We start from the raw sequence: 24,581 nt of genomic DNA, 5'->3' as shown, positions 1-24,581 counted from the left end.
GAGTGATGCTTCCAAGTTTTCACTGAAAGAATAACTGTTGTCCTTGAAACACGGATGGAATTTGGTAAGTCTGTCTGGTGCTTGAGACTCATCTACAAGGGATGGCATGGGACAATCCCAATGAAGTCCCCACACTTGTAGTGAGCATAGCGAACATCTCCCAAATCCTGGGAATAAGAGCACCGCTCAATAATGTGAAGCATATGTAGTTTTATATTCAACAGTTAATGAGCATCGAGTATACGTGCAAAATTTACTATCAGCACAAACTTAGAAAAGACTACAGTTTCCAGCTTTCTGATAATTTTATTACCACCCCTTCCACATAAGCTTCAGAGGTCCTAAACATCCAGAACCCAAATTCAATACACCCCTAAAGGCCAGCGCTTTTCAAAACAATTAATCAATGTCATTCCCAGCCTTCTAAATACTAAAACGTGGGTATCAGTTTTTTTATGAGTTTCACAAATATAACTAGAGAGTCTATTTCAGACAAAAGAAATAGCCAACTTATAAAGCGTGCCAAGTCTGCCAACCAATCATAGGGAATATCTAAAAGAAACCAGACATCAGTCATAAAAGTTAAAATTATGGAACAGAGCAAGAATGTTCTAGAACAATACAAGAAACTTAATTAAAAATCAATCACATGGAAATCTTATTGCCTATCATGCGACTAGATATGCACAATGAAAACCAAAAAACACAGAAATATATAATTAAAACCAGCTACAAGCTTCAAACTGTGATAATTGCTTCTAAACCAGAACACACAAAGAAACCAATCTGCAGTCGAGCCATGCAATAATTCTATGCACTCGTATAAGCAGCATTTAACATGAAATTAATACTCCAATTATTTCGACGGAAAGGTGCATAGCTTATGACTATTGAAAAGAGAATACAGGTTTACATTGTTGTCCATCAAACAAACACACGGGCATGTCAAAGGCAGCCAAAACTATATTTTATTGCAACTATAATTAACACCTCAGTGGCTTTCTTTGTTGGGCTCTGAAAGCCAAGAGTTAGGAGCAACATAGGTGTAACCTTGGAAATATGCACCATCTTTTGGAGTCGAGGCTGGGGAGTCCTGAGGTGGCATTGCTGTCCAGTGTTCATCAAAGTTTGCAATGCAGTCCTTTCCACTGACATTAGGCCTGAAGTTGGGCTGTATCTCACGTGCTTCTAATTTCCTCCAATTTATTACTTTAAACCATTTATGTCGCTTAATTTCATCACTGCCATTCACTCCACTCCCAAGGCGCTTACTAGGATCCTTCTGCAGCAACTGAAATATACCAGAATATTGGTAAAATCATACACTTATTGCAGATAAAAATCTATACATTCATAACTTGAATTGATGATGAAACTTACTCCTTTGAGCAATGAATGAACTTCAGAAGTCAGATATGATGGTAGCTTAATTTTCTCCTTGATAATTTTCTCTTGAAGCTTCTGCCTGTTATTATTGGTGTAGGGAGGCTGCAGAAACAGTATTGACCTCAGACAAACAAAGAATAGAGATCAACTATAATCAAAGACATGATAAGCGAAAAGACTACAACATCCATGATCTAGGGCACAGGCATGAGACACTTCAAAAAGAATGCAAATCAATAATCAAACGCAAGAGGCAAGATGAAACAAATATTTATTAAGAGGGAATCAAAGATTGATAGAAAGAAAATTTGAATTGCACCTGACCAGTCAGCATTTCAAATAAAAGAATTCCCACACTCCACCAATCAGCAGCTTTATCATGGCCTTTAGAAAGTATAATCTCAGGTGCCATGTACTCTGTAGTCCCACACATAGAATTGGATCGCATCGATTCACTGACTTCCTTGGCCAGGCCAAAATCAGTTAACATAACCTGAAACATTTAAAAGTTGTGAATTATCTAATAAGCAGAATCAACTTTATTTCAAAACCAAAACAACACATATACACCAGTGTATACTAGAATAAATCCGTCTTAACCATGGTGATTAGAGAGGGATCAAAAAGAAACCAAAATACAAACATCTCAATGCTTAAAAGATCAAGGGTTAAGGATGAATCTATGTTAGTTCATTTTATTATTATATATAATTTTACATTATAGAATTTATGGGTTTTTTTCCCAAATTACAGACCTCTAACATTCTTATTTTAGTTTTTTTAAGTTCCAAACTTCAACTCTTTTCCATTTTGGTTCATAAGCATTATATGCACATGGATATAAACATATCTCATCCATGATGCGCTGTAGACACTCTGAGCAATTAGGATGGAACTCAGTCCCACAAACTACAACACTTTTCCATTTTGGCTTATAAGCATTATATGCACATGGATATAGACATATCTCGTCCATGATGCGCTGTAGACAGTGAGACACTCTGAGCAATTAGGATGGAACTCAGTCCCACAAACTAGTACTGCACCTTTCGAGTATCGGTAATTATAAAGTTTCAACATGAATACATTAACTCATATGATGCAGCTGACACACATTAACTTATATGATGCAGTTGACACTCTTTGCAGCTAAATCAAACCTTTTGGCTAAAAACAAACTAAGCATACATTTAAATATACCTATCGAAAATTTAGAGAAATAAAGCATGTTTATTTACCGATTCAAAAGGGCTTTTATTTTGAGCTGGTATGTTTTCCCAATCATCGATAATTACAAGGTTTTAATATGACTAAATAAACTCGTGATGCAATTGGCACTACTTACAGCTAAACCAAAACCTTTTGGCCAAAAACAAAATATTTAGTGTCTAAAAATTTCCATAGGAAATTTGGAAAAACTATGATGCTCGTGCAATAATATTAGCAATCTTTAGGAGAGCAGAAAATATACATCATATCCATGACCATTTTCTAGATATATTGGAGATATGACTCTATGAGCCTGTGAGAGGCAGTTGACAATCTAGCCATTCAAAACCCAGAAAAAAAGATCAATAAATAAATATGCTATCTTTTCAGGTACACACAGACTTGTGAGTTGTGATCAACGGTTCACCCCCCAAGAGCCATTTCACTCAAGCAAACGTGCCACTTACGTTGCCCACACCTTTTCCCCAATTGTAAAATGCTTCTCATAAGCTTAAAGGGAACACTTTCCAAAAAGAAAACACTCAAAATTGAGGAATATTCAATTGTCCCATATAAATTTAATGGCACTTATACAAGGGCAGGAACTGTACAAAACACTCTAATGACAACTTCTACAAAATTGAGAATGCAATTTCACAAAGAACCTCTGGTAAGACAACCCAAACAAACTATCTCCAACACAAAGGGCCCGTTCACCAAAAGAGGCAACCTATAGGAGGCAATGGGCAATATACTATGGTGCCTTTCTTAAAACTGCTGGGGCATATACACAGCTTGAGATTACAAGGATGATGTGAACAAGATGGAGGCATTATGTGAACAATAGCCTATCTTTCATTTATGATGGAGCCATTATGTGAACAATAGCCTATCTTTCATTTATCGGCTGAACCATTTTTACAGAGCATACCTTTAATTTATTGGCTGCGCATTCTTCACTGGGCCTACCGTTCATTTTTTGGCTACACAATCTTTTTACTAAGCCTGCCTTTCATTTATTGGCTGCACATTTTTACTGAGATCTGGACAATTTTTACTGAGCCTACCTTTAATTTATTGGCTACGCATTCTTCACTGAGCCTACCTTTCATTTTTAGGCTACACAATCTTTTTACTAAGCCTGCCTTTCATTTATTAGCTGCACATTCTTTACTGAGATGACACATAGTTCAGATATGATACAAATACTCTAACCAGTAATTGCTTCATCCTAATTTCCCATAAATTCCCCAAGCCTAGCTTTCTTTTATGTACCCATTTACTAAGGGGGGGCATAGCTTAGCTATTCAGCAAATATAACACTTGCAGGTTATTAATACTCGTGAGTTTATATATGTACAGTATTATGAAACACAAAACATGGTTTGGTCACTTTTCTTTGCATATAGACATCAAAATGCAGTTAGAAGAGAAATGGAACCAGAATAAGACAACAATTTCTATCAAAATACAATTTTATCATAGTCACAGAAACCATTTGACACAAAATACAAATATGAAGAGTGGAAGGAAAGATGATTTGATAAAAAACAGGAACCAATTCCAGATCAATCGACATGCAAGTTGCAACCTATCATGCCAATGGTAAGTGCTTACCCAACATAAATGCAAGAAATTGATCAAATAATATAGGTGAAAAATAGATTTGCCTTATTATCTAAAAGGCTTTAAATGCCTCTCGATGGAATAGTGGTCCTGTGTATTACCACAAAGATTTAGACCAGTATCTACCCTCCCCTGGAAGATATTGATCTATTGCATGGGAAATTTTTAAGAATTTTCTTCTTATTGTAAACAAAAAAAAAATATGAAATTTTTTGTGCTTAAACTTAAATAACAGTCATCATGAGATCATTTTTATTAGTCATATGAAATAGAGAGGATAAAATAAAAGAAAGAAATAATAAAATTTAAAAAAATTTAACAAAAAAAGAGTCCAACTCCAAAATATCGTATATCGTGAAATTTATTGATTGAACACCCGTACTTTTAATCCTTCTAGTTCTTCATGGATGGGTTTTTTAACTGCTGGGAGGGTTGTTCCATGCAAATATGTCTTGAATCCCCTGTAACATCTGAGCAAAATTGGAGAGTATCACAAAAAATGCAGCCTACCATACAGTTAAGTCCACACAACTTGGCTTCTAGATGCAACAGGTTTCACCTTTGGAGGTACCCAACCTACATGGTTGCTGTATTTGTTGTCTTCCCATGTTGTTGAACACATCCATGTATGCAATTGGAAAGCCATTATTATGGCTAATTTGTTATAATATAAATCATATATATGCCTTGATTCCCCTGTAACATCTGAGCAAAATTGAAGAGTATCGCAAAAAAAAACAGCCTGCCATATAGTTAAGTCCACACAATTTGGCTTCTAGATGCAACAGATTTCACCTTTCGAGGTACTCAACCTACATGATTGCTGCATTTGTTGTCTTTCCATGTTGAATACATCCATATGCACAATTGGAATACCATTATTATGGCTATTTTGTTGTAATATAAATCATATTTTCCATTCATCTAATTGCTATTTCACCACATGTGTGTGTGTGAGAGAGGGAGAGAGAGAGTGAGAGAGGGAGAGAGAGAGTGAGAGTGAGATTCTTAATAAGAAAAGGATTGAAGTCAATATGCCGGGGCCCAAGTTTCAATAGATTAAAATACTGAAATAAAACCACCATAATGTGCAACACGTACATAGCAACAAGAACTACCCATACAATTTAAAACTCTGAGTTTACTTACATGCCCTTCAGCATCCATAAGAATGTTCTCAGGTTTAAGATCCCGGTGAATTATACCATTTTTGTGAAGATGCGACACAGCGGAAACTATTTCTGCAGTATAAACCCGAGCCAATTCCTCACTGCATAATAACATTATAAATTTAGCTAAGGACAAATTCAAGTAGTCCTCTATCAAAAAAACCAATAATTTATAAACAATACTTTCAAGATGTAGAGAGATACCTGAAGAGTCCTTGTCGATAAAGCTGAAAGAAAAGATGTCCTCCATTTATAAAATCCAGAATTAAATATAATTTAGATTTCGTCTGCAGGTGTTAAAAACAAGTTACCTTGGTCAAAACGAAGATATATAAAAGGCTCTCCAGTAACAGGAAAGCTTAATAAAGCATTTGCATAAAACACCCAGAATTAAACAGAAAGGGTTTCAGAAAGTTATTTACGCCGTACAGAAAACCCAAAAGCCACAAGACAAACATACGAAAGTTCACATGCGTATCAATTGTAAGATGCACAATAAATAATGTCAACACTACAAAATATTTGATACTGCAAACATATAGCTACTAGTATAGATCCATCTTAACCACGTATCTAGTAAGTGTCGAGAACAATCAAACCCATTGGATTCAACCCATTGAAAATTTCTTTGGACTCCTGGATTATGTAAACTACACAACTTAAATTTGCAATTCTAACAAATATTTGTTGAATTTTAAACAAAATTAACCAAAAAATTCCTGAAAAACTGGCCAATATGTAAAATAGTGAAACTACTTCAAATGTTTTAACCATAAAAATTGATCTTTTCAATATATATATATATATATATATATATTCAAATTGACATGTTCTATTGATTAGACCCGTCTTTTTATTTATAACATACCTAGAATATTTTTTATTATTATTATTATCATTTGAATTCCACATACTAATTTTATATTAAGAATTAAATGAATTACACATCTTGTCACAATTCTTACAAGGAAGCAATTCAGTTTTTTTACTTTCAATTACTTCTCTTTGAGTCTCAAATTAATTTATTATGGCCAACATTAACATAAATTTTTAACTTCCTTTTTCTATATATAGATATACATGAAGTTGATATTAAAATAAATTAGTAAACTTGGAAATTCCAAATAATTTATTTAAATCCCTTATTGAAATATTTGTAAGAAGTATAAGAACTCTACATTGTCATATTCAAAAGTGAAAATATTTTTATTTTTAATTATTTCATCTCTCTTGAAAGTTGATAACAAATTATGTTATTTCACATAGACATCAAAATATTTTATTTATGGCTGAGTAAAATATTTTTACCACATCTACTTTACACTGGGTTTCAATATCAAGTTTCAACAATTAATTGCGCTAGCAGTGAGAGTGGGATTATTGATGTTTTAAAATACTTTTAATTGAAACTGACCAAAATTGCATATTCATTTTTGCTTTTCTATTATGGCCGGCATTGCTTTTCTATTTAGAGAATATTTTAATTTTTTTTTAAAGAGACACGTGTCAACTCCACATTGAGCACAAGATGGAATCACACATCTCATACTGGTCGGTAGAATGCGCCACTCAGCGCAATCAATCAAGAATATTAAATGCAGAGATCCCCTCAACTGTCAAACTAGACAGCAGCATTGAAAGGTTAAATGTATTTTGTTTAGAAAGTTAAAACAGAAACTCATCAAGCAAGAATCATTTCAGCTGCAATACAAACAAGTACTAAAATGAGTATGGGCAGATCAAATAAATAACCAAGCACAGAAAGAATAATGCATTCACTTTTACATTATAATATTCCACTCCATGGTTTAAACTAAATAAGTTGTATTTATGATCCTGTTGCACTAACCTTTCACAGTCATATTTGACTGATAACTTTAACATGGGAATATAATTGCAAATAATATGAGAGATCTACAAAAGGGAATAGAATTGCAAATAATATGAGAGATCTACAAAAGGGAATAGAATTGCAAATAATATGAGAGATCTACAAAAGGAAATATGTGCAGTTCAGGATAAAGAGCCTATCACAGAAAAGATAATTCATTCACTTTTACTTCTAAACCGTAGTTTTAAAATCTGGCCGGTTTGAACTGGTAACCGATCAAAATGGCCAGTCAGCAACCTTCAGTGAATGACCCGTTAGAAAATCTTTGTTTGATACCCAACCGGTACCAACCAATCCCCAAACTGAATTTTTCTACTGGTTCATTGGCTGAAGGTTGCTAAATGGCTAATTTTACTAGTTAGCGGTTCAAACCAGCTGGTTTTTAATACTACGGTTTAGATGTAAAAATGAATGAATCATCTTCTCTGTGATTGGCTCTTTATCCTGAACTGCACATATTCCCTTTTGTAGAGCTCTCATATTATTCACAATTTTATTCCCATGTTAAAGGTATCAGGTCAGTACCAACCGATCTGAACCAGCTTTGCTCCCAACCGGGGCGGTCAGATCTCACATGTTTGGGGGCAGTCTGGGACCCACAGTGGCAGTTTTTCAGGTGGTTTTAGAGGAAACTAGGGGTTTCTTCCTTCCCAAAACAGCCCCTGTTGGCCATAAAACAACCCTCCCCCTCCTAAACCTAACTCAACCCTAATGCTGGTAATGAATGGTAATGTTAAATTCTTGAAGTAAAAGTGATGTTTCATTTCTCTTTCTTTTCCATTCCTTCTTTTCCCTTATCTCCTTTATCTTTCATTTTTATTTCTTCATTTTCTTTATATTTCCCTTTTATTCCTTTTATTTAAATTGTTAACATTATCATTAATTGTTTCAGGATGTTTAAGAGTAGTCCCAACCTTATCAGACTTCATACGGAGAAAGTAAAATTTCATATCCCACTCAAAATTCAGTAGACTTAACAATTTTCAGGATTTTAGAATTGGTAGGATTGCAGCATTTTCATTGAATTCTATCATGTATCTATCATATATGAGGGTATGGGATTTGCATTTAATCAATAGCATGATGCCCTTTATGTGCCTTGATGTTGGTGCTATTGATTATTGATTGGTGGTATTGATTGTTGAACTCCTCTGCCATGGCCTTAACAAAAATGTACCCTTCACTCAAATCAAAATAATTGGTTAGGTATGCTAAGTTTTTTCTCCCATATCATGAGGTTGAAGAGATGAACCCTTCACTCAAACCAAAATCATTGGTTAGGCATGTTAATCTTTTTCAATTCTACCAAATTACGAGGTTGAGGAATCTGAGTCTAAAGACATTGAGACTGATCATGTTTATGTAGAGCTCTTGTTGATAATCCCATTTCTAGTAGTGCTGAATAAGTGATGAGTTTGATGAGTGATCACATTGTTTTGTGATTTGTAGGAAGCCAGTGGCCTAGTAGCTTGTAGCATTGTTTTTGGACTCTAGAGGCCATTTACAGCCTCATTGATTATGTATTTTGTTGTTGACATGTATTACACTTAGTGCCATTTTGATATATTCACCATTACATCGTATAGAGATGAGCAACCTTTGCGTATTTTGTCTAATGGTTTGAAATCATGGTTTAAAATCTTAAAAATAAATTTTTCATTAATAATCACATATTTTAGGTATTTTTTTTCAAATACGGTTCATTGAATCTGATTTAAATCGCGGTTTGATAGGTGGGCCGGTTCAAAATGTCGTTCCAGATTTTAAAATTATGATCTAAACTGAATAGGTTGTATTGGTGATCCCATTGAAATTTATATTCATCGTAATATTTGACCGAATAAACTTTAAAATGTGAATACAATTACAAATAATATGAGAGCTCCCTACAGAATCCAGATTGTGATTTTTATTATTAACACCAAGATGAACAATAATAGCATTACCCAAAACTCTCAACATGTGCCAATTTCTTTTCTTCTTTTTGTTGATGATGTGATATAGTGTGCTAGGGTAATTTCCCCTAATATTTCTTTTTTCCACACTAGGGTTTCAACAATTTCTTTTGTACCACAATTCAACTCAATACAATAATACAATCTTCAGTAGATTTTTGTACCACAATTCAACTCAATACAATATCCTCAATAAATAAACCCAATAACATAGTTTAGTTCATCAGTCCAATATAAAATGTGCTAATCCCAGAAATTGACAATAGTCCCACAAAAAATCTGATTTAATACATATTATTATATCATAATTAGCTCCTATTCAACCATACCATAGATAATTTATTAAAAATACTATGCAAGGTTATATGACCCGCCTTGTCTACATCAATAACCATGGGTCCCACTGCGAAGCCTCGTTGTTCCCTAGGCGATCCAACACAATACTCACCCTTTGTTCTTGCTCGTGGTTCCTTCCACAATCCAACACGATAGTAGATACTCACAGGAACTTCTAGGTACATGCTTCATCTCAGACTCGTGGTATTTGTTTCGGATTCCTGATATCTAGTTGCAGAAAACTTAATAAAGTCCGCAATGTTTCCGCTACCCTTCAATACTGCGACTGCAAAAACGTGAGTCGAACGAACTTTTACAGTCTCGAAGTTCCTCCTCAGCCACGTAACCCGTTAAACATAGAACACGATCTCATGACCCAAAACCAATTCTTAACATAATCACACCTTTTTGTTGATCTTTAAACCCATGATGGTTTACGATCCTTTCTCGCTGGTCATCGCAGGTAGGGGGTCTTTTTAGACAGTCTTTAGAATTTATGTTTACGACAGTCGGATGCTTCACAGAGAAATGTCACTTTGTTTGGTCCTTCGCAAGCCTACCAAAACCCTTGTTGATTTCAAAAGATGCTTTGCACCCAATTCCAACGAACAAACAGAAGATATCCCACAGACTCTAGATACCAAACCAGAGATCAAGATGTCACCAATCTTGTTGCCCAAACGAAGAATAGAACTTGTTGCGTCAACGAAAGTATTATGCCAATAGAGAGCAAAATTATGTGAACTAGGGTGGATTCTTTCACCACCAAAATTGCGAGAGGAGAGGGGTCCAAAGCCCTCAGAGCTAATGCTCAAGAACAAATGAATTCATCCACACTTCATGCTCCAAAATTACTTCAATCCTTATTCATTTATAGGCTTCTAGAGGGGGGCTTCATCTTTCTTGAGTGATCGAGTAATCCTTAACCCAAACCCCAATTTTGGATTTTTTTAAGCCTAGCTGCCCCAAAATTTGCCCAGTAATGGTTATTTTGGGGTTTTCCCAATTTTGATGGACTATAGCCTACACGAATAGATAAGCTAATGGAGTCTCTTTTGTCCTCAATTTGTAGAGGACATTACAGTCCCCCTTGCCCGAAATTACTTGCCCTCGAGCAATTGCAAGTTCACGTGCTTCAAAATCCATTCTCCTTCCCTTGTCGCATCCTCTTCCGATAAATTTTTCCATTGGATGAGATATTTTGAAATTACTTTTCCTCTTAACTTCTTTTCTCACACGGCCATGATTGTCTCTTGAATCAGTTCCAGTTGTCCCTCTTCATCTAATAGTGGCAATTCAACAGAGGCGTTGACCTACTAACCCACAACCTTCTTGAGGCGTGACACATGGAATACATTGTGAATTTGGCTATTACTCAATAGCTCCAACTCATATGCCACCTCGCCCACTCTACAAATAACTTTTTAAGGCCCATAAAATTTCAGCTTCAATTTTTCCACCCCGTTTTTCTTCAGTGTAAACTATTTATAGGGCTACAATCGCAAGAAAACAAGATCTCCTACCTCAAAATTACGCTTTGTCTGATGCCGGTCTCCGTACATTTTCTGTCAATTTTGAGCAACTTGTATGTTTTCCTTGAGTACTATGAGAATGTCCTACTCTCCTGTCCAGTCTTTGGAAAGAGGTGCCTTGTTGTCTCCAAAAATTCTATCAATGAATGATGGGGCATCATATTCATTTAAAGCCCTGAAGGGTGTCATCCCAATGGATAAGTGGTAGGTGTTGTTGTAGCAATGTTCCCCAAGGTATAACCACTTAAACCATGTCTTTCATTGACTTGTCAGTGGTCACGTAGTTGCAGAAGTACTCCTCAATCCACATATTTACAATTTTTGTATGACCGTCGATTTGAGGGTGATAGCTAGTGTTAGGGGTCAATTCAGTTCCTACTAGCCTGAAAAGCTCCTGCCAAAATGTGCCCATAAATCTATTGTCATGATCGCTGACTTTACTCTTTAGCAGCCCATGCAGTCTAAAGACCTCTTTGAAAAACAATTTCGCCACTTGTTTGGCCTAAGGTTGCAAGGGAGCGACCCCCCCCCCCTTTTGAATTGCTCCCAGAGCACGCTCCGAGCAGGAGCGGATTGGGAACGACCCGAGAGCGCACTCCCGAAATTTGCTCTCGTCGCGCTCCCACAAAAAAATTTGCTCCCTGGTTTTTTTCACAAAAAAATTGCCACAAAGATGTTCCAAATGCAATTTTTTTCAAGGAAACAAGATTTTTTAGTAGGGCAGCCTAATATTCAAACTTATGGCCCTAGTATTGATATGCAATTCATGGTAATGTTAAATTGTTGAAGTAAAAGTGACATTCTCCTTTATCTTTCATTTTCATACATTTACTTAAATTTTTAACATTACGATGAAATGATTCGGGATGTTTAAGAGTGGTTCCAACCTCATTGGATTTCATATGGAGAAAGTAAAATTTTAGATCTCACTCAAAATCCAGCAGACTTATTAGTTTTTCAAAATTGGGGGGATTGCAATATTTCCATAGGATTTTGTCATGTACTAGGGTATGGGACTCGTATTTAATCAAGAGCAACAAGCCCTCTATGTACCTTCATGTTAGTGACATTAGTTGTCGAACTCCTCCATCATGACCTTACTAAAAATGTATCCATCACTCAAACAAAATCTTGACTTGACATGCTACATTTTTTCTATCTTATGTTACTTGCGTAGAGGGTGATATTAATGACAAGATCCCAAGATAGGCAATTATTTTGATGATATGTAGCTATTTGTTGTAGCGTTGATTTTTTTGGGATGCTAAAGACCATCTGAAGCCTATTTGTTGATGTATTTTCAGTTCAAAGATGGATTACACTCTATGCTATTTTGGTTATGTGCACCCTTACATGTTATATAAATGAGAACATGTAACTTGTGGACGTGGTTGATGAAGATTATAACTTCTAGATGATTGATGTTATATGGTGTAATCCATGTTTTTATGCTTTTTATATCTAATTCATCATTCTACATGCTTTTGTTGACATATATGCATCAAAATATACAAAAATATATATTATATAAAAATTCACTCATGATTCGCTCCCAAACCAGGAGCTTTGGAAAATGTCACTCCTCGCTCCCGCTTCCAAGTAACCTTGGTTTGGCCAAGTAATCAGTTCGGATGGCAAAAAAGTGTGCAAATTTAGTCAACTTGTCAACCACCGTGTAGATGCAATCCTTCCCTTGCGCTTTCGGTAACCCTGTGATGAAATCCATTAAGATGCTCTCCCATTTGTGTTGGGATTGGTAGAGGTTGTAGAAGACCTGCAGGATGTGTGCGCTCAACCTTATTCAGTTGGCATGCCATGCATTCCTTGACATATTTCATCACATCTTCCTTGAGCCCTTTCCACGAGAATCGTTCCCGAATTTGTCGATAGGTCTCGAAGAATCCTTGATTCCCAATTGAAGGAATATCATGTTTGACCTTTAAGATCTTTTCCTTCGGTGTAGATTCAAGATGCAGATATATCTTGTCTTTATAATAAATGACTTCATCAATTATTTTGAACCTGCTATCCTAAATGATTTTGTCGATTGGGGCACAAGCAAACTAGTTCTTGGCATATTCTGCTGAGAGGTGTGCCTTCCAGTCTTCTATAATTTCCATGAGAGCACATGCAGTTGGTTTCTTGGATAGCCCATCGACCACAACATTCTTCTTCTTGGATTTTGTCACCCATTTTTGTTGTCGTTCGTTTAGGTCCCTTTGACCCAAGAAATGGTGTAAGTTGTTGTGGTTTGTCCTGACTACGAATTTGTTTCCCATCAAATATTGTCTAAACTTTTCCAACGCGTGCATGATAGCTAGCATCTCCTTGTCATATATGGAGTAGAATCTTTCTTAATCTTCCAGTTTTTAGCTTTCAAATGCAAAGGCATGGCCCTTTTGCATAAGGACAGCCCCTATTCCTTCTCCTGACGCATCGCACTCCAATATGAATGGTTGACCAAGGTCGGGAAGAGAAAGCACTAGACATGAGCTCATTATTTCTTTGAGCTTGTTGAACACCCTGTCAAATTCCTCATTCCCCCTGAATGCGCTCCTTTTTTGGTTAAGTTCGTCAAAGGTGCACTTAACTGGGAGAACCCTTTAACAAATCATTAGTAGTAGCTACAAATCACAAGGAACCCTTGTAATTTTGTTAGGATTTTGGGTGTAGGCCAATCTACTATTGCCTAGATCTTTTCTTGATGGACTTGTAACCCCTACACGCTAATCATATGTCCCAAATAAAGGATTTTTGTCAATCCGAACTTGCACTTTGATGTCTTGGCATAAAGGGATTGTTCTTGCATGATGCTCAAGATTTGATCCAAATGGCCCAAGTGATCACCCCATGTCTTGTTGTAGATGAGAAGATCGTCAAAGAATACCAACAAAAACTTCCTTAGTTGCTTGTTGAAAATATTGTTCATGCATGATTAGAAAGTGGCGGGGGTGTTGGTTTGACCAAACAACATGACCAAAAATTCAACGTGTCCACAGTAACATTTGAAAGTTGTCTTTGGCACGTATTCCTCTTGAACTCGTATTTGATGATACCCATATCGTAAGTCGATCTTTGAAAAGTACACTACCCCATGGAGTTCATCCAACAATTCATTGATCTTGGGAATGGGGTACTTGTTCTGGATGGTTTTTTTGTTGAGAGCTCAATAATCAATACACATCCTCCACGTGCCATCCTTCATTTTCACCAAAACTACAGATGCTACAAATAGGCTTGAGTTGGGTTTGATATGGCCCATGAATAACAATTCTTGGATGGTTTTTAACTTTTTTTTATCTTGTCCTCCAACTTCTTCAGATGCCAGTACGATGTGGTGATCACAGGCTTAGCTCCTTCTTCCAATTCGATAGTATGCTCAAATTGCCTCCTGGAGGAAAGTCACCAAACACTAGTGTGCTTGTCCACAACTTGTTGACTACCCTGTATTGTGGTTTTTCATTATCGCGAGTCTTTTGGGTCATAACCTTACATTTTGTTGTGTATTCTATATCCCCGTGCCTAAAAAAGGCTTCCATTCTTTTGGTTGAAACGACCTGCAGTCACCATTTAACATGCCTCTTAATACGACCTTACTGCCATTTGGTGCTCCAAATTCCATTTCCAATGCTTGGTAGTCCATCGTGTGTTTGCCCAACGAATATAACCATTGAACTCCCAGTACCATGTTGAGGTCTGCAAGATCTATTACATAGAAATCACTGGTAAAAGTATAGTTACCAAGAGTTACACTCAAACTTGGGATCATTCGTGTGCAATCCAAGTTGTACCTATTCGCAACTATTACATCCAAGCCCTCAAACTCTTTGATGGGAAGTCCCCTTTTAGCTACTAGTATTTCATCAATGAAATTGTGCATAGCTCCTCCATTAATTAGGGTTGTGATGCATTGTCCCTTGACAACTCCCGTAACCTTGAAGGTGTAATACTTGGGTGTGCCTGAAAGGGTTGCAATCTTAACTTGTGGTCGTGTATTTTTTTCTCCGCTGGGTCTTTCCTCTTGTGGCGGTTCTTCCTTGGGGTTGTCAAGCTTCTATTCTTCCTTTGCTTCCTTCTACGATGGCTCTTCATTGGTACTTGGAGTGGCCTCTTCTTCTTCGTCGTCAGAGAGCACTTCGATGTAGTGAATCTTCCCCTTTCCTAAACAGTGATGTCCAAGTTCCCATGGTTCCCTACAAGTGAAACATATCTTTTTCCTCTTCAATTCACCTCGATTTTCCTCATCTAGTTTGTCTCTTTTGGGCCCATCACGTTGGAAAGACTTCTTCTCCTTATCTTTTGGAGGAATAAAAGGCTTGGATGGTGCCTTAGCTTTAGCGGTTGCATTTCCCATGTCTAGAGTCTTCTTTATGGCTTCTTGAAGAGTGGTGGGATTGAATTCTTTGACCCATCCTTGTAGGGGCTCAGCTAATGCTTCAGTGAAAAGCATAACTAATCGCTCTTCAGATATATTTGTTACCATAACTGCGATGCGTTCAAATTCTGCAATAAACTCTTCATGTGACCCTGTTTGCTTAAGTAGTGTCAGTTCTCTAAAGTGATTTTTTGGGTTATTTCGGGCGAATCTTTCTATCAGCCTTTGTGTAAAATCTTCATAATAAGTGATGTTAGCTGTCCCAGAGTTACTAGAGTCTAGACCATGATAGCACCACTCATGTGCTTCCCCTTCTAAATGTAATGTGGCAAATTGAATTGAGTTTTCCTCAACCATAAGATTGAGCTTGAAGTAGGTATCAAATTTTTGCACCTAAACCCTTTCTATATACATTTAGATGATCCATCAAATGAGGGTTAAGAAAGTTTACTCACCTTGCGTGCTAATTCTCCATTAAGTTGTCCCCAAGGTCTATTCCTGTATCAAAAGTTGCTATACTTGTTGAAGGTCATAGTTGCTCGAGTATTTGCTTCCCATCTTGCATAATCATGAACATAATTGTTAAGGAGATGATTTAGCTCAACTGCTTCTTGGGCTGTTGGCACATGATTATCTATGAATTGTGGTAGAAGTGGTCGGTTTTTCTCTCGATTGTTTGCTTGGTTGTTGGGCAGACCAGCATAATGGCTTCCACTTCCCTCTGTGGTAGTTCTATTGGTGGCAACAACATTTGGTTGTCCTGTGAAGTGAGCAATCAACATGGTGATTTGTTGTTGCTTTTGGGTCACAATACCTAGGCTCACAAACATAATTGTTAAGGAGATGATTTAGCTCAACTGCTTCTTGGACTGTTGGCACATGATTATCTGTGAATTGTGGTAGAAGTGGTCGGTTTTTCTTTTTATTGTTTGCTTGGTTGTTGGGCGGACCAGCATAATGGTTTCCACTTCCCTCTGTGGTAGTTCTATTGGTGGCAGCAACATTTGGTTGTCCTGTGAGGTGAGCAATCAACATGGTGATTTGTTGTTACTTTTGGGTCACAATACCTAGGCTATATGTTGCTACCCTTGAATCATTTGTTTCCCTTGAGGATGTAGTTGTTGATACATCTGTTGTTCTCCCTATATCAATTCCAGAAGTAGAATACCAGGGTCATGTTCTCCTTGACCTGTTATGTCTCCCATGGCAAAACGGTGGGTATTCCTCTTTTTCCTTACATTGATGTTGCTTGTATCTGCAAGAAGCATACAAAGCTCATGTACTCAAAGCTGACAAGATGCTTTGTGCTCTGATACCACTATAGTGTGCTAGGGTAATTTCCCCTAATATTTTTTTTCATACTAGGGTTTCAACAATTTCTTTTGTACCACAATTCAACGCAATACAATAATACAATCTTCAGTAGATTTTTGTATCACAATTCAACTCAATACAATATCCTCAATAACCCAGTAACATAGTTTAGTTCATCAATCCAATATAAAATGTACTAATACCTTAAATTGACAATAGTCCCACGAAAATTTGATTTAATACATATCAGAATTAGCTCCCATTCAACCATACCATAAATAATTTATTAAAAATACTACACAAGGTTATATGACCCACCTTGTCTATATCAATAACCACGGGTCCCACTGCAATTAGAAGCTTTGTTGTTCCCTCGGTGATCCAACACGATACTCGCCCTTTGTTCATGCCCATGGTTCCTTCGACAATCCAACACGATACTCAAGGAAACTTCAAAGTTCATGCTCTGTCTCAAACTTGTGGTATTTGTTTCAGATTCCAGACGTCTCGTTGCAAAAAACTTAATAGAGTTCGCAGTGTTTCTGCTACCCTTCAATATTGCGACTGCAACAACTTGAGTCGAATGAACTTTTACAGTCTTGAGGTTCCTCCTTAGCCACATACTCTGTTCAACATAGAACACGATCTCACGTCCTAAAATCAATTCTTAACCGAATCACACCTTTTTGTTGATCTTTCAATCCACACCGGTTTACGATCCTTGCTGGTCATCGCAGGTAGGGTCTTTTTAGACAGTCCAAAATTTATGTTTTCGAGATTCAGATGCTTCAAAGAGAAATGTCGCTTTATCTAGTCCTTCGCAAGCCTATCAAAACCCTTGTTGATTTCAGAGGATGTTTTGAGCCCAATTCCAACAAACAAACAGAAAATATCCCACACACTCTCAATGCCAAACCAAAGATCAAGACGTCACCAATCTTGCTGCCCAAATGAAGAATAGAACTCGCTGCCACGACAGAAGTATTATGCCAATAGAGAGCAAAAATATGTCAACTAGAGTGGAATCTTTCACCACTGAAATTGACAAGAGAGGAAAAGGGTCTAAAACCCTCAAAGCCAATGTGCTTAAGAACAAAAGAATTCATCCACACTTCATGCTCCAAAATGACTTCAATCCATCTTCATTTGTAGACTTCTAGAGGGGTTTCTTCTTGAGTGATTGAGTAATCCTTACTCCAAACCCCAACTTTGGATTTTTTAAGCCCAGCTGCCCCAAAACTTGAATAGAAATCGTTATTTTGGGGTTTTCCCCTTTTTGATGGACTATAGCCTACAAGGATAGATAGGCTAATGATTCCCTTTTGTCCTCAATTTGTAGAGGACATTGATCCTCCTAGCCTCCTCATCTAAGGGGCTATAGAGACAACGCAGTGTACTAAAAACTAGCCAAACAATATGGGACTGGCTAGTCGATACCAGTTCACCTCTACAAAACCTACTACTTAGAGAATGAAGGAAATGAAAAGTGGAAGGAGAAGAAAGCCATTCATTGCTGCAAAACTATGATACCCCAAGCAAATCTTTAATTTTTTATGACCTCTACCTTTGTTTTACCCTCTTCAATTGCTCAAAAATTAACTCTCAAGTGAACCAACCCTCCTCTGTAAAAGATAAAGTTCTCTTACATGTCATTAGGGAAAAAGGCACACTCAATATTCGGTTCAAAGAGCATATTTGGGGCTAGCACTCACTCTTGATCCTTCAATCTAACAAGCTAACAGCGAAACTTTTTGTTAACTCATACTTTGTGGCCACCACTCTCTTATTCTCGTGAAATTAAAGCCACATGTGACTTCCATTTGGAGAATGATTACACTACCCATGTGGAGATTCCTTACTAGATATCTTCTCTTCATGGCGCCACTTGTTTCTTCAAAGTATTGTATTTCATCTGCCTTTAAATCTGGACTCATCCGAACATATTAGAACTTCAATGATCGAGGACTTGATTTAGGAATCAAGCTAAACTTTGAAATTGGGCCAAGGTTACAATTCACACAATGACTAGGGGAGGCTAATGGGAATCGAGCCCAATCTTGAAATCAACCAAGGCAACTTCGAACTTGTTATGAAGGGCTCACTTGAGGAATCAAGCTAAGGCAATAGTTTGAACAGGGAGCAAGGGGTCTAATTGAGGAAGCAAACCCAATCATGAAATCAATTAAGGCATCCACTCAAACAGTGAGAAGAGGGTCTGATTAGGGATTCAAGTCCAATCATAAAATTGGCCAAGGCGTCTACTTGAATAGTTAGAAGGGAATCTCATTCAAGAATCAAGCCCAATATTGAGATTGGCAAAGGCATCCACCCAAAATGCGACAAGGGGAATTGATTAAGGAATTGAGCCCAATATTGATATAAATGAAGGAAACAACTCAAACAAGTAAAGAAGAGTTTGATTTTTTAAATCGAGATGAAAGCAAAGTTCGAAGAAGGAAGAAAAGGCCAAGGCTTTAGATGTTCATGAAGGGTTCCAAACGCTAAAAAGTTAGCGGTGAATTGGCTCAATGTAAGGGAACCCTTAAGTACATGAAAACTATGAAGCCAAGGCTTGGTTTCGAATATGATTTACCAAGTAAGTTCTTTGGGTTTAGCAAGGTGATGACATCGACTCCTTTTGCGTGATGGCTCCTCCCAATGAGAGGTGTCGAGATCCATAGTCTAGGGTGAATAATCAGTGCCTTAATCCATTGGCTATGAGGGGTCTGATTGAGGAAGCAAACCCAGTCATGAAATCAATTAAGGCATCCACTCAAATAGTGAGAAGAAGGCCTGATTAAGGATTCAGGTCCAATCACAAAATTGGCCAAGGCATCCACTTGAATAGTTAGAAGGGAATCTGATTCAAGAATCAAGCCCGATATTGAGATTGGCCAAGGCATCCACCCAAACAGTGACGAACAGTGACAAGGGGAACAGTGACAAGGGGAATTGATTAAGGAATTGAGCCCAATATTGATATAAATAAAGGAAACAACTCAAACAAGTAAAGAAGAGTTTGATTTTTTAAAACGAGATGAAAGCAAAGTTCAAAGAAGGAAGAAAAGGCAAGGCTTTAGATGTTCATGAAGGGTTCCAAAGGCTAAAAAAGTTAGAGGAGAATTGGCTCAATCTAAAGGAACCCTTAAGTACATGAAAATTATGAAGCCAAGGCTTGGTTTCGAATATTATTGACCAAGTAAGCTCTTTGGGTTTAGCAAGGTGATGACATCGACTCCTTTTGCGCAATGGCTCCTCCCAATGAGAGGTGTCGAGATCCATAGTCTAGGGTGAGTAATCAGTGCCTTAGTCCATTGGCTATGAAGTGCCTAAACCAAAATCTACCATCCCCTTCCAACGTATGTACAAAGAGAAGTATGAAAACATCTCCACGATCAACAAAGAGGTTATCAATGAAATCCTAAAATTTTGAGATATGTTCATTAACACCTCTAAAGTTACTTCCATTGAACTTTAAAGGGGTTTTCAAAAATGCATTAGGCAAAGGTTGAAGGGTTGTAGATATTTAGGTTGATTGTTGGCCCACCGTGATCACAACTAATGCAAATGATGAACCATGCTTTTCAATTTTAGGGATCTTTGAGCATAAAGGTTTGAAGACAACAAATGGAAAAATAGCATCCTATCTTAAGTGATATTAACAAAGTACATATTTGAGTAAAAAAGTGGCTGAAAGAAGAATATTTTCCAATATTTTAATTAAAGAGACAAAAGGAACCTTCAAGATGAAATTTTAACAAAATATGCAAGATATGCTTAGAAACCCAACATGAACAAATGGTGTAAATGCAGAGCTGGCCATTAAAGAGATACCCCTAATTTAAGCTTAATCCATTACAATAATGTTGGATGTACAGTAGTCAGGGAGATCATTATACCTCAACAGCCACTACTTACACACCACAAGTAGCAAATAATTTTTAGTAATGAGAATAGAGCTTCATTCCCCAGTGGAGTCACTAGTAACTTATATAGATAAAATTTGAAATTGGGCTAAGATAAAAGTTTGAAAAGTGGGCAGGAGGGAGATTGGGAAATCAAGCCCAATCTTGAAATACGTTAAGGCAAATTCAAATTTGTTACGGAGGGTACAGTTTGGAAATCAAGATGAAAAAAATGCTTGAACAAGGACAAAAAGGCCAAAGTTTTTTAGATACTCATGGAGGGTTCATAAGGTTGCAAAGATCCAGGAAAATTGGTTAGGTGTGAAGGAACACTTTAGTATGAGAAAACTATAAAGGCAAGGCTTGGTTTCAAATGTAATTGGCCAAGTAAGTTCACCAGATTTGGTAAGGTAATAACAGTAGATTGTCAAGTTGGTGAAAGCAAGTTGGGTTTAATGCCTGTAGCAGGGTTCAAGTCTGTCCAATGGCATGCTCATGCTTGTGTTTGTGTGTGCACCTGTGTTTGTGGGGCTAGGTGCAAGTCTTAAGTGGCTTTGGTAGAACAGATACCCCGCAGCCATGGCCTCTTAGCTTGAGGGTGACTAGCATAGTGCAGGAGAACATTTCTGTCCATTGAAGATCCAAATTATAGCAGTTGAAAATCACAACCTCTACCTAAAAGTGCCTACAACAAGAAAATTGTGATGGCCTACGAAACAACCAAATTTAACATTCAGTCCAGCATAGTGCGTGCACTTCAAATTGTAACTATTTGAAGGTGGTCTTGTCACTTCTATAAGATTTACTTATACAATGCTAAATTTCTCTGTTAGATTAAAAACAGAGGCTTCAGCAAGTAGAAGTTAGCCAGGTCTACAATGAAATCAAAAATTTTATATTAAAGTTTAATAAACATGCTGGTCTATTTTCCTCACAGATAAAAGGTCATGTTTGTCGTAATAACAACAAATCATCCATTCAGCGTTTGATTGAAAAGAGAAACATAATTTATTATATGTAACCTTCTTGGAAATCAGGATAGTTATTCAATTCCATTATCTGTAGCATCAAAAAAATTATAATTAAAATCTACCATGCTCTAAGAACAGATTATATTGCATTTCATCTCCAACAAAAAAGCAATACGATCGAATAAAAGTATTCATTTTCTTTCCAAGCATTTTAGTAAGCTACCTGCCCCCACAACAACACTGCGAAAAGGAACAAAGAGAGACCAGATCAGGCATGTCAACATACCTGAAACGAGTATCGCAGCTGAACAATGAAAGGGTGAACTATCTTTGTAAGAATATCCCTCTCTGCTTTCATATAGTCTACATGATTACCTGTAATAATTTTATCCTTTTTCATGACTTTCATGGCATAAATTACATTTGTTCCCTTTCTCCTCACTTGGAACACCTTTCCAAATGCACCCTGTCCAACCACCCTTAGGAGTTCGAAATCCTGTGGTCCAACCTTCTCGCCGCCATAACTCTTCTCTTCATCGGGACCGGAATTAACCCCATCGGAGTCTTCACACAAAGAAGCCTGGAATTCATCATGTGCTGCAGAGAGAGGCCCCGTCTCTTCAGTCTTGGAGGATATCTCACCAGAGTTGCAAATTTCCTCTTCGCTGAACTTGCTGAGCTGCCTATCAATACCGGGGCGAGGCGAGGGACCAACCAGTGAATGAGATCGATTATAAATCACCTCGGGATCGTCACTTCCAAGAAACCCCGAGGCCGACCATTTCGTTGAAGCCTTCGCTTGGGCAGGCGAAGGCTGGTCCGACGGAATGGGACCAAACACATCAGAAAAATCAAACTCTCCATTCTCGCTGTCAGATCCCTTAACCGGTTCAGTTGATAAAGAATCTAGAGGCAGTATCAGGTGTCCTAAGAGGACCGACCTTGATTTGCGGGATAGCGGAACACGCAAACCCCCCCGTAATACCATGGCTACGTAAATGAACACTGACCAGGAACAGCTTTAATTTTAAATACAGCAACAAATTGGGCCACTTTAGGAACGCAGAACAACAACGTCCAGAAAAAAAATTCGCCCTTGTTTCCCGAATGACAGGAAACCAAGGCTGGGTCTGATAAGCCCAAACTCATTAAGAAAATTTCCTGACAAAAGCGCGGGAAACCCCTGCGCAAATCAAACCGGAAACGAAAAAAAAAAACCAATTAGAATTACGAACCGTTTCAAGTTTCAGAAGCCAAGACAAGATCTAGGATTTCCAAAGTTTCAGAAACAGCAAATAACACAAAAAGTCAAGTGCGAAAACCAGATAGAGTCGAATCTTTGCAGCGATCGCAGAGCAGAATTTAACCCTAAAAGAAAAATAAAGTCTTGCCAGAAGGCGCCCGTTTGCCCCCTAGGGTTACATTGTACTCCACTTTCTGGCTTCGACAATAACCTTAAAAAATCAATCAAATAACATTCCAAAACAACACCAGGATTGATGAAGTGTTGTGTACAGATATGATGCATACAATCCACGGGCAGGGAAGACGATTTTGACGTTAAAGCTTGCAGGAGAAGCCGTTTGATGGAAATCTTAGTTGTAGCTTTTAGTCCCCAGGATTCGATCCCCCGTCGTCACCCCGTCTTGCTCGGCACGGCGAGACTGGCCTTCTTTTCCACTGCCTTTAAAACCGTCCCGATGAAGGGACGGTCTGAAGTGGACAAGGAGACTAAGGTTAATTCCAGGTGTGGTAGTTTTAGCCGAATTACTCAATTATTAAAATTTTGTCCAATCCAGGGGTCAGCTTATTCCACAGGTATATGCTCTTGCGGGACAGCTCAGGGTGACAGAGACAGTGACACGCGTTAGGTTGTTACCATGCGCCGCCGCCTCGAATACTGTAAATATCTTGAATATCTTTATTATTAAACATATTTTACAAGTTTATAAATGACCTTAGCTCTAAGTAATCGCCTTTTGACACGTGCCTAAACATCTCAGTGATAATAATTGGGAAGTTTTGTGAGATTGGAACTCCAAATCCACGCGCAAACTCTAATGGTATGATGAAGAGGGTATGGTATCCTCTAGAAAGTTGTTGTGCATGGGGCCATCCATAATAAAAAGATAGATAACTATTGAACATTGGAATTTGGAGACCAAGTGAATATAAAGCGAGTGGCCAAATTTCAATCAAAGTAGGTGGAGCAGATGGATTTATCTTCTTTTGTTAAATGCCCTCCTTCTCAATTAAATTCAGAGTTCAAGAACTTTGCAGCACAAGCAAGCAAGGGGTTGTGGGCTAGATCCTCTCCTATTAAAAAAAATCACATAATTTTTAAATTAAAGATGGCAAATTATGTATTAAATTCAATTATGACATTTATATATTATATTATATGTATTTTATTTTATTGTTTTTTAGTAATATAAATTTGTGATTTTTTTATAGTATTGAGTTTAGAGGTTTATTTTACGTTTGAGTGGGAAATGGATGTGTAACTTTTAACATAAAAATAAAATATTCTCTGAAAAGAAAAACAATGTTGACTATAATAAAAAAGAAAAAAATATATTATGCATATTTAATTAGTTGTCCATATAAAAAAAATATTTTAATGTTGTATAGAATAAAATATACATGGGAATTATGAATAAAATACTTTAATATGAATTAATATTAACATATTTTTAAAAATATATTAATAATTAAAAAATTAGTTTAATGTGCGCTAATAAAATGGCTCAATACACATTTTTTTTTTTTTTTGTAAGCTGAGGCGATACTCTATTTTTCCATTACTGAAAATAAAAGACATTACAGATATAGGCAGGTCTCAACCCGCCCTTAAGGGAAACCGGGTTTCTTGACCATCTGAAGTTTTTAAAAGCCATCCAAAAAAAGTATAT

The 24,581-nt window shown here is 37.1% G+C and overlaps 1 protein-coding gene across 3 annotated transcripts; it reads right to left on the bottom strand.

Annotated features, from left to right (window-relative positions):
* Positions 1-690: 690 nt before the first annotated feature.
* LOC149262193 (serine/threonine-protein kinase AtPK2/AtPK19-like) lies at positions 691-23,420 on the bottom strand. Of its 3 annotated transcripts, none has more exons than XM_089423571.1 (7): positions 22,992-23,420; positions 21,956-22,852; positions 5,595-5,677; positions 5,371-5,491; positions 1,706-1,879; positions 1,381-1,488; positions 691-1,291 (listed from the first exon to the last, which is right to left on the bottom strand). In XM_089423571.1, the coding sequence occupies exons 2-7, from the start codon at positions 22,655-22,657 to the stop codon at positions 992-994; spliced, it is 1,488 nt and encodes a 495-aa protein (XP_089279697.1). In that variant the 5' UTR covers positions 22,658-22,852; positions 22,992-23,420; the 3' UTR covers positions 691-991. The 3 variants fall into 3 exon arrangements, with proteins under 3 accessions (XP_089279697.1, XP_089279711.1, XP_089279703.1); XM_089423585.1 differs by having other exon boundaries at positions 23,185-23,420; XM_089423577.1 differs by having other exon boundaries at positions 23,200-23,420.
* Between the last annotated feature and the right edge of the window lie 1,161 nt (positions 23,421-24,581).

Source organism: Pinus tabuliformis, chromosome 6, assembly GCF_031772625.1.
Source record: "Pinus tabuliformis cultivar Carrire ecotype Pingquan chromosome 6, CPIR1, whole genome shotgun sequence".
Lineage (NCBI taxonomy): Eukaryota > Viridiplantae > Streptophyta > Pinopsida > Pinales > Pinaceae > Pinus > Pinus tabuliformis.
This window is presented reverse-complemented; position numbering and strand designations above follow the sequence as displayed.

What these genes read in the sequence shown, in the direction of transcription:
- LOC149262193 (XM_089423571.1), bottom strand. Translation starts at nt 22,657, where the DNA reads ATGGTATTACGGGGGGGTTTGCGTGTTCCGCTATCCCGCAAATCAAGG. An exon ending in TTGAAATGCTGACTGGTCAG is followed by an intron (nt 1,489 to 1,705) that starts GTGCAATTCAAA and finishes CTGTTTCTGCAG; the next exon opens with CCTCCCTACACCAATAATAA. An exon ending in TTCATTCATTGCTCAAAGGA is followed by an intron (nt 1,292 to 1,380) that starts GTAAGTTTCATC and finishes GGTATATTTCAG; the next exon opens with TTGCTGCAGAAGGATCCTAG.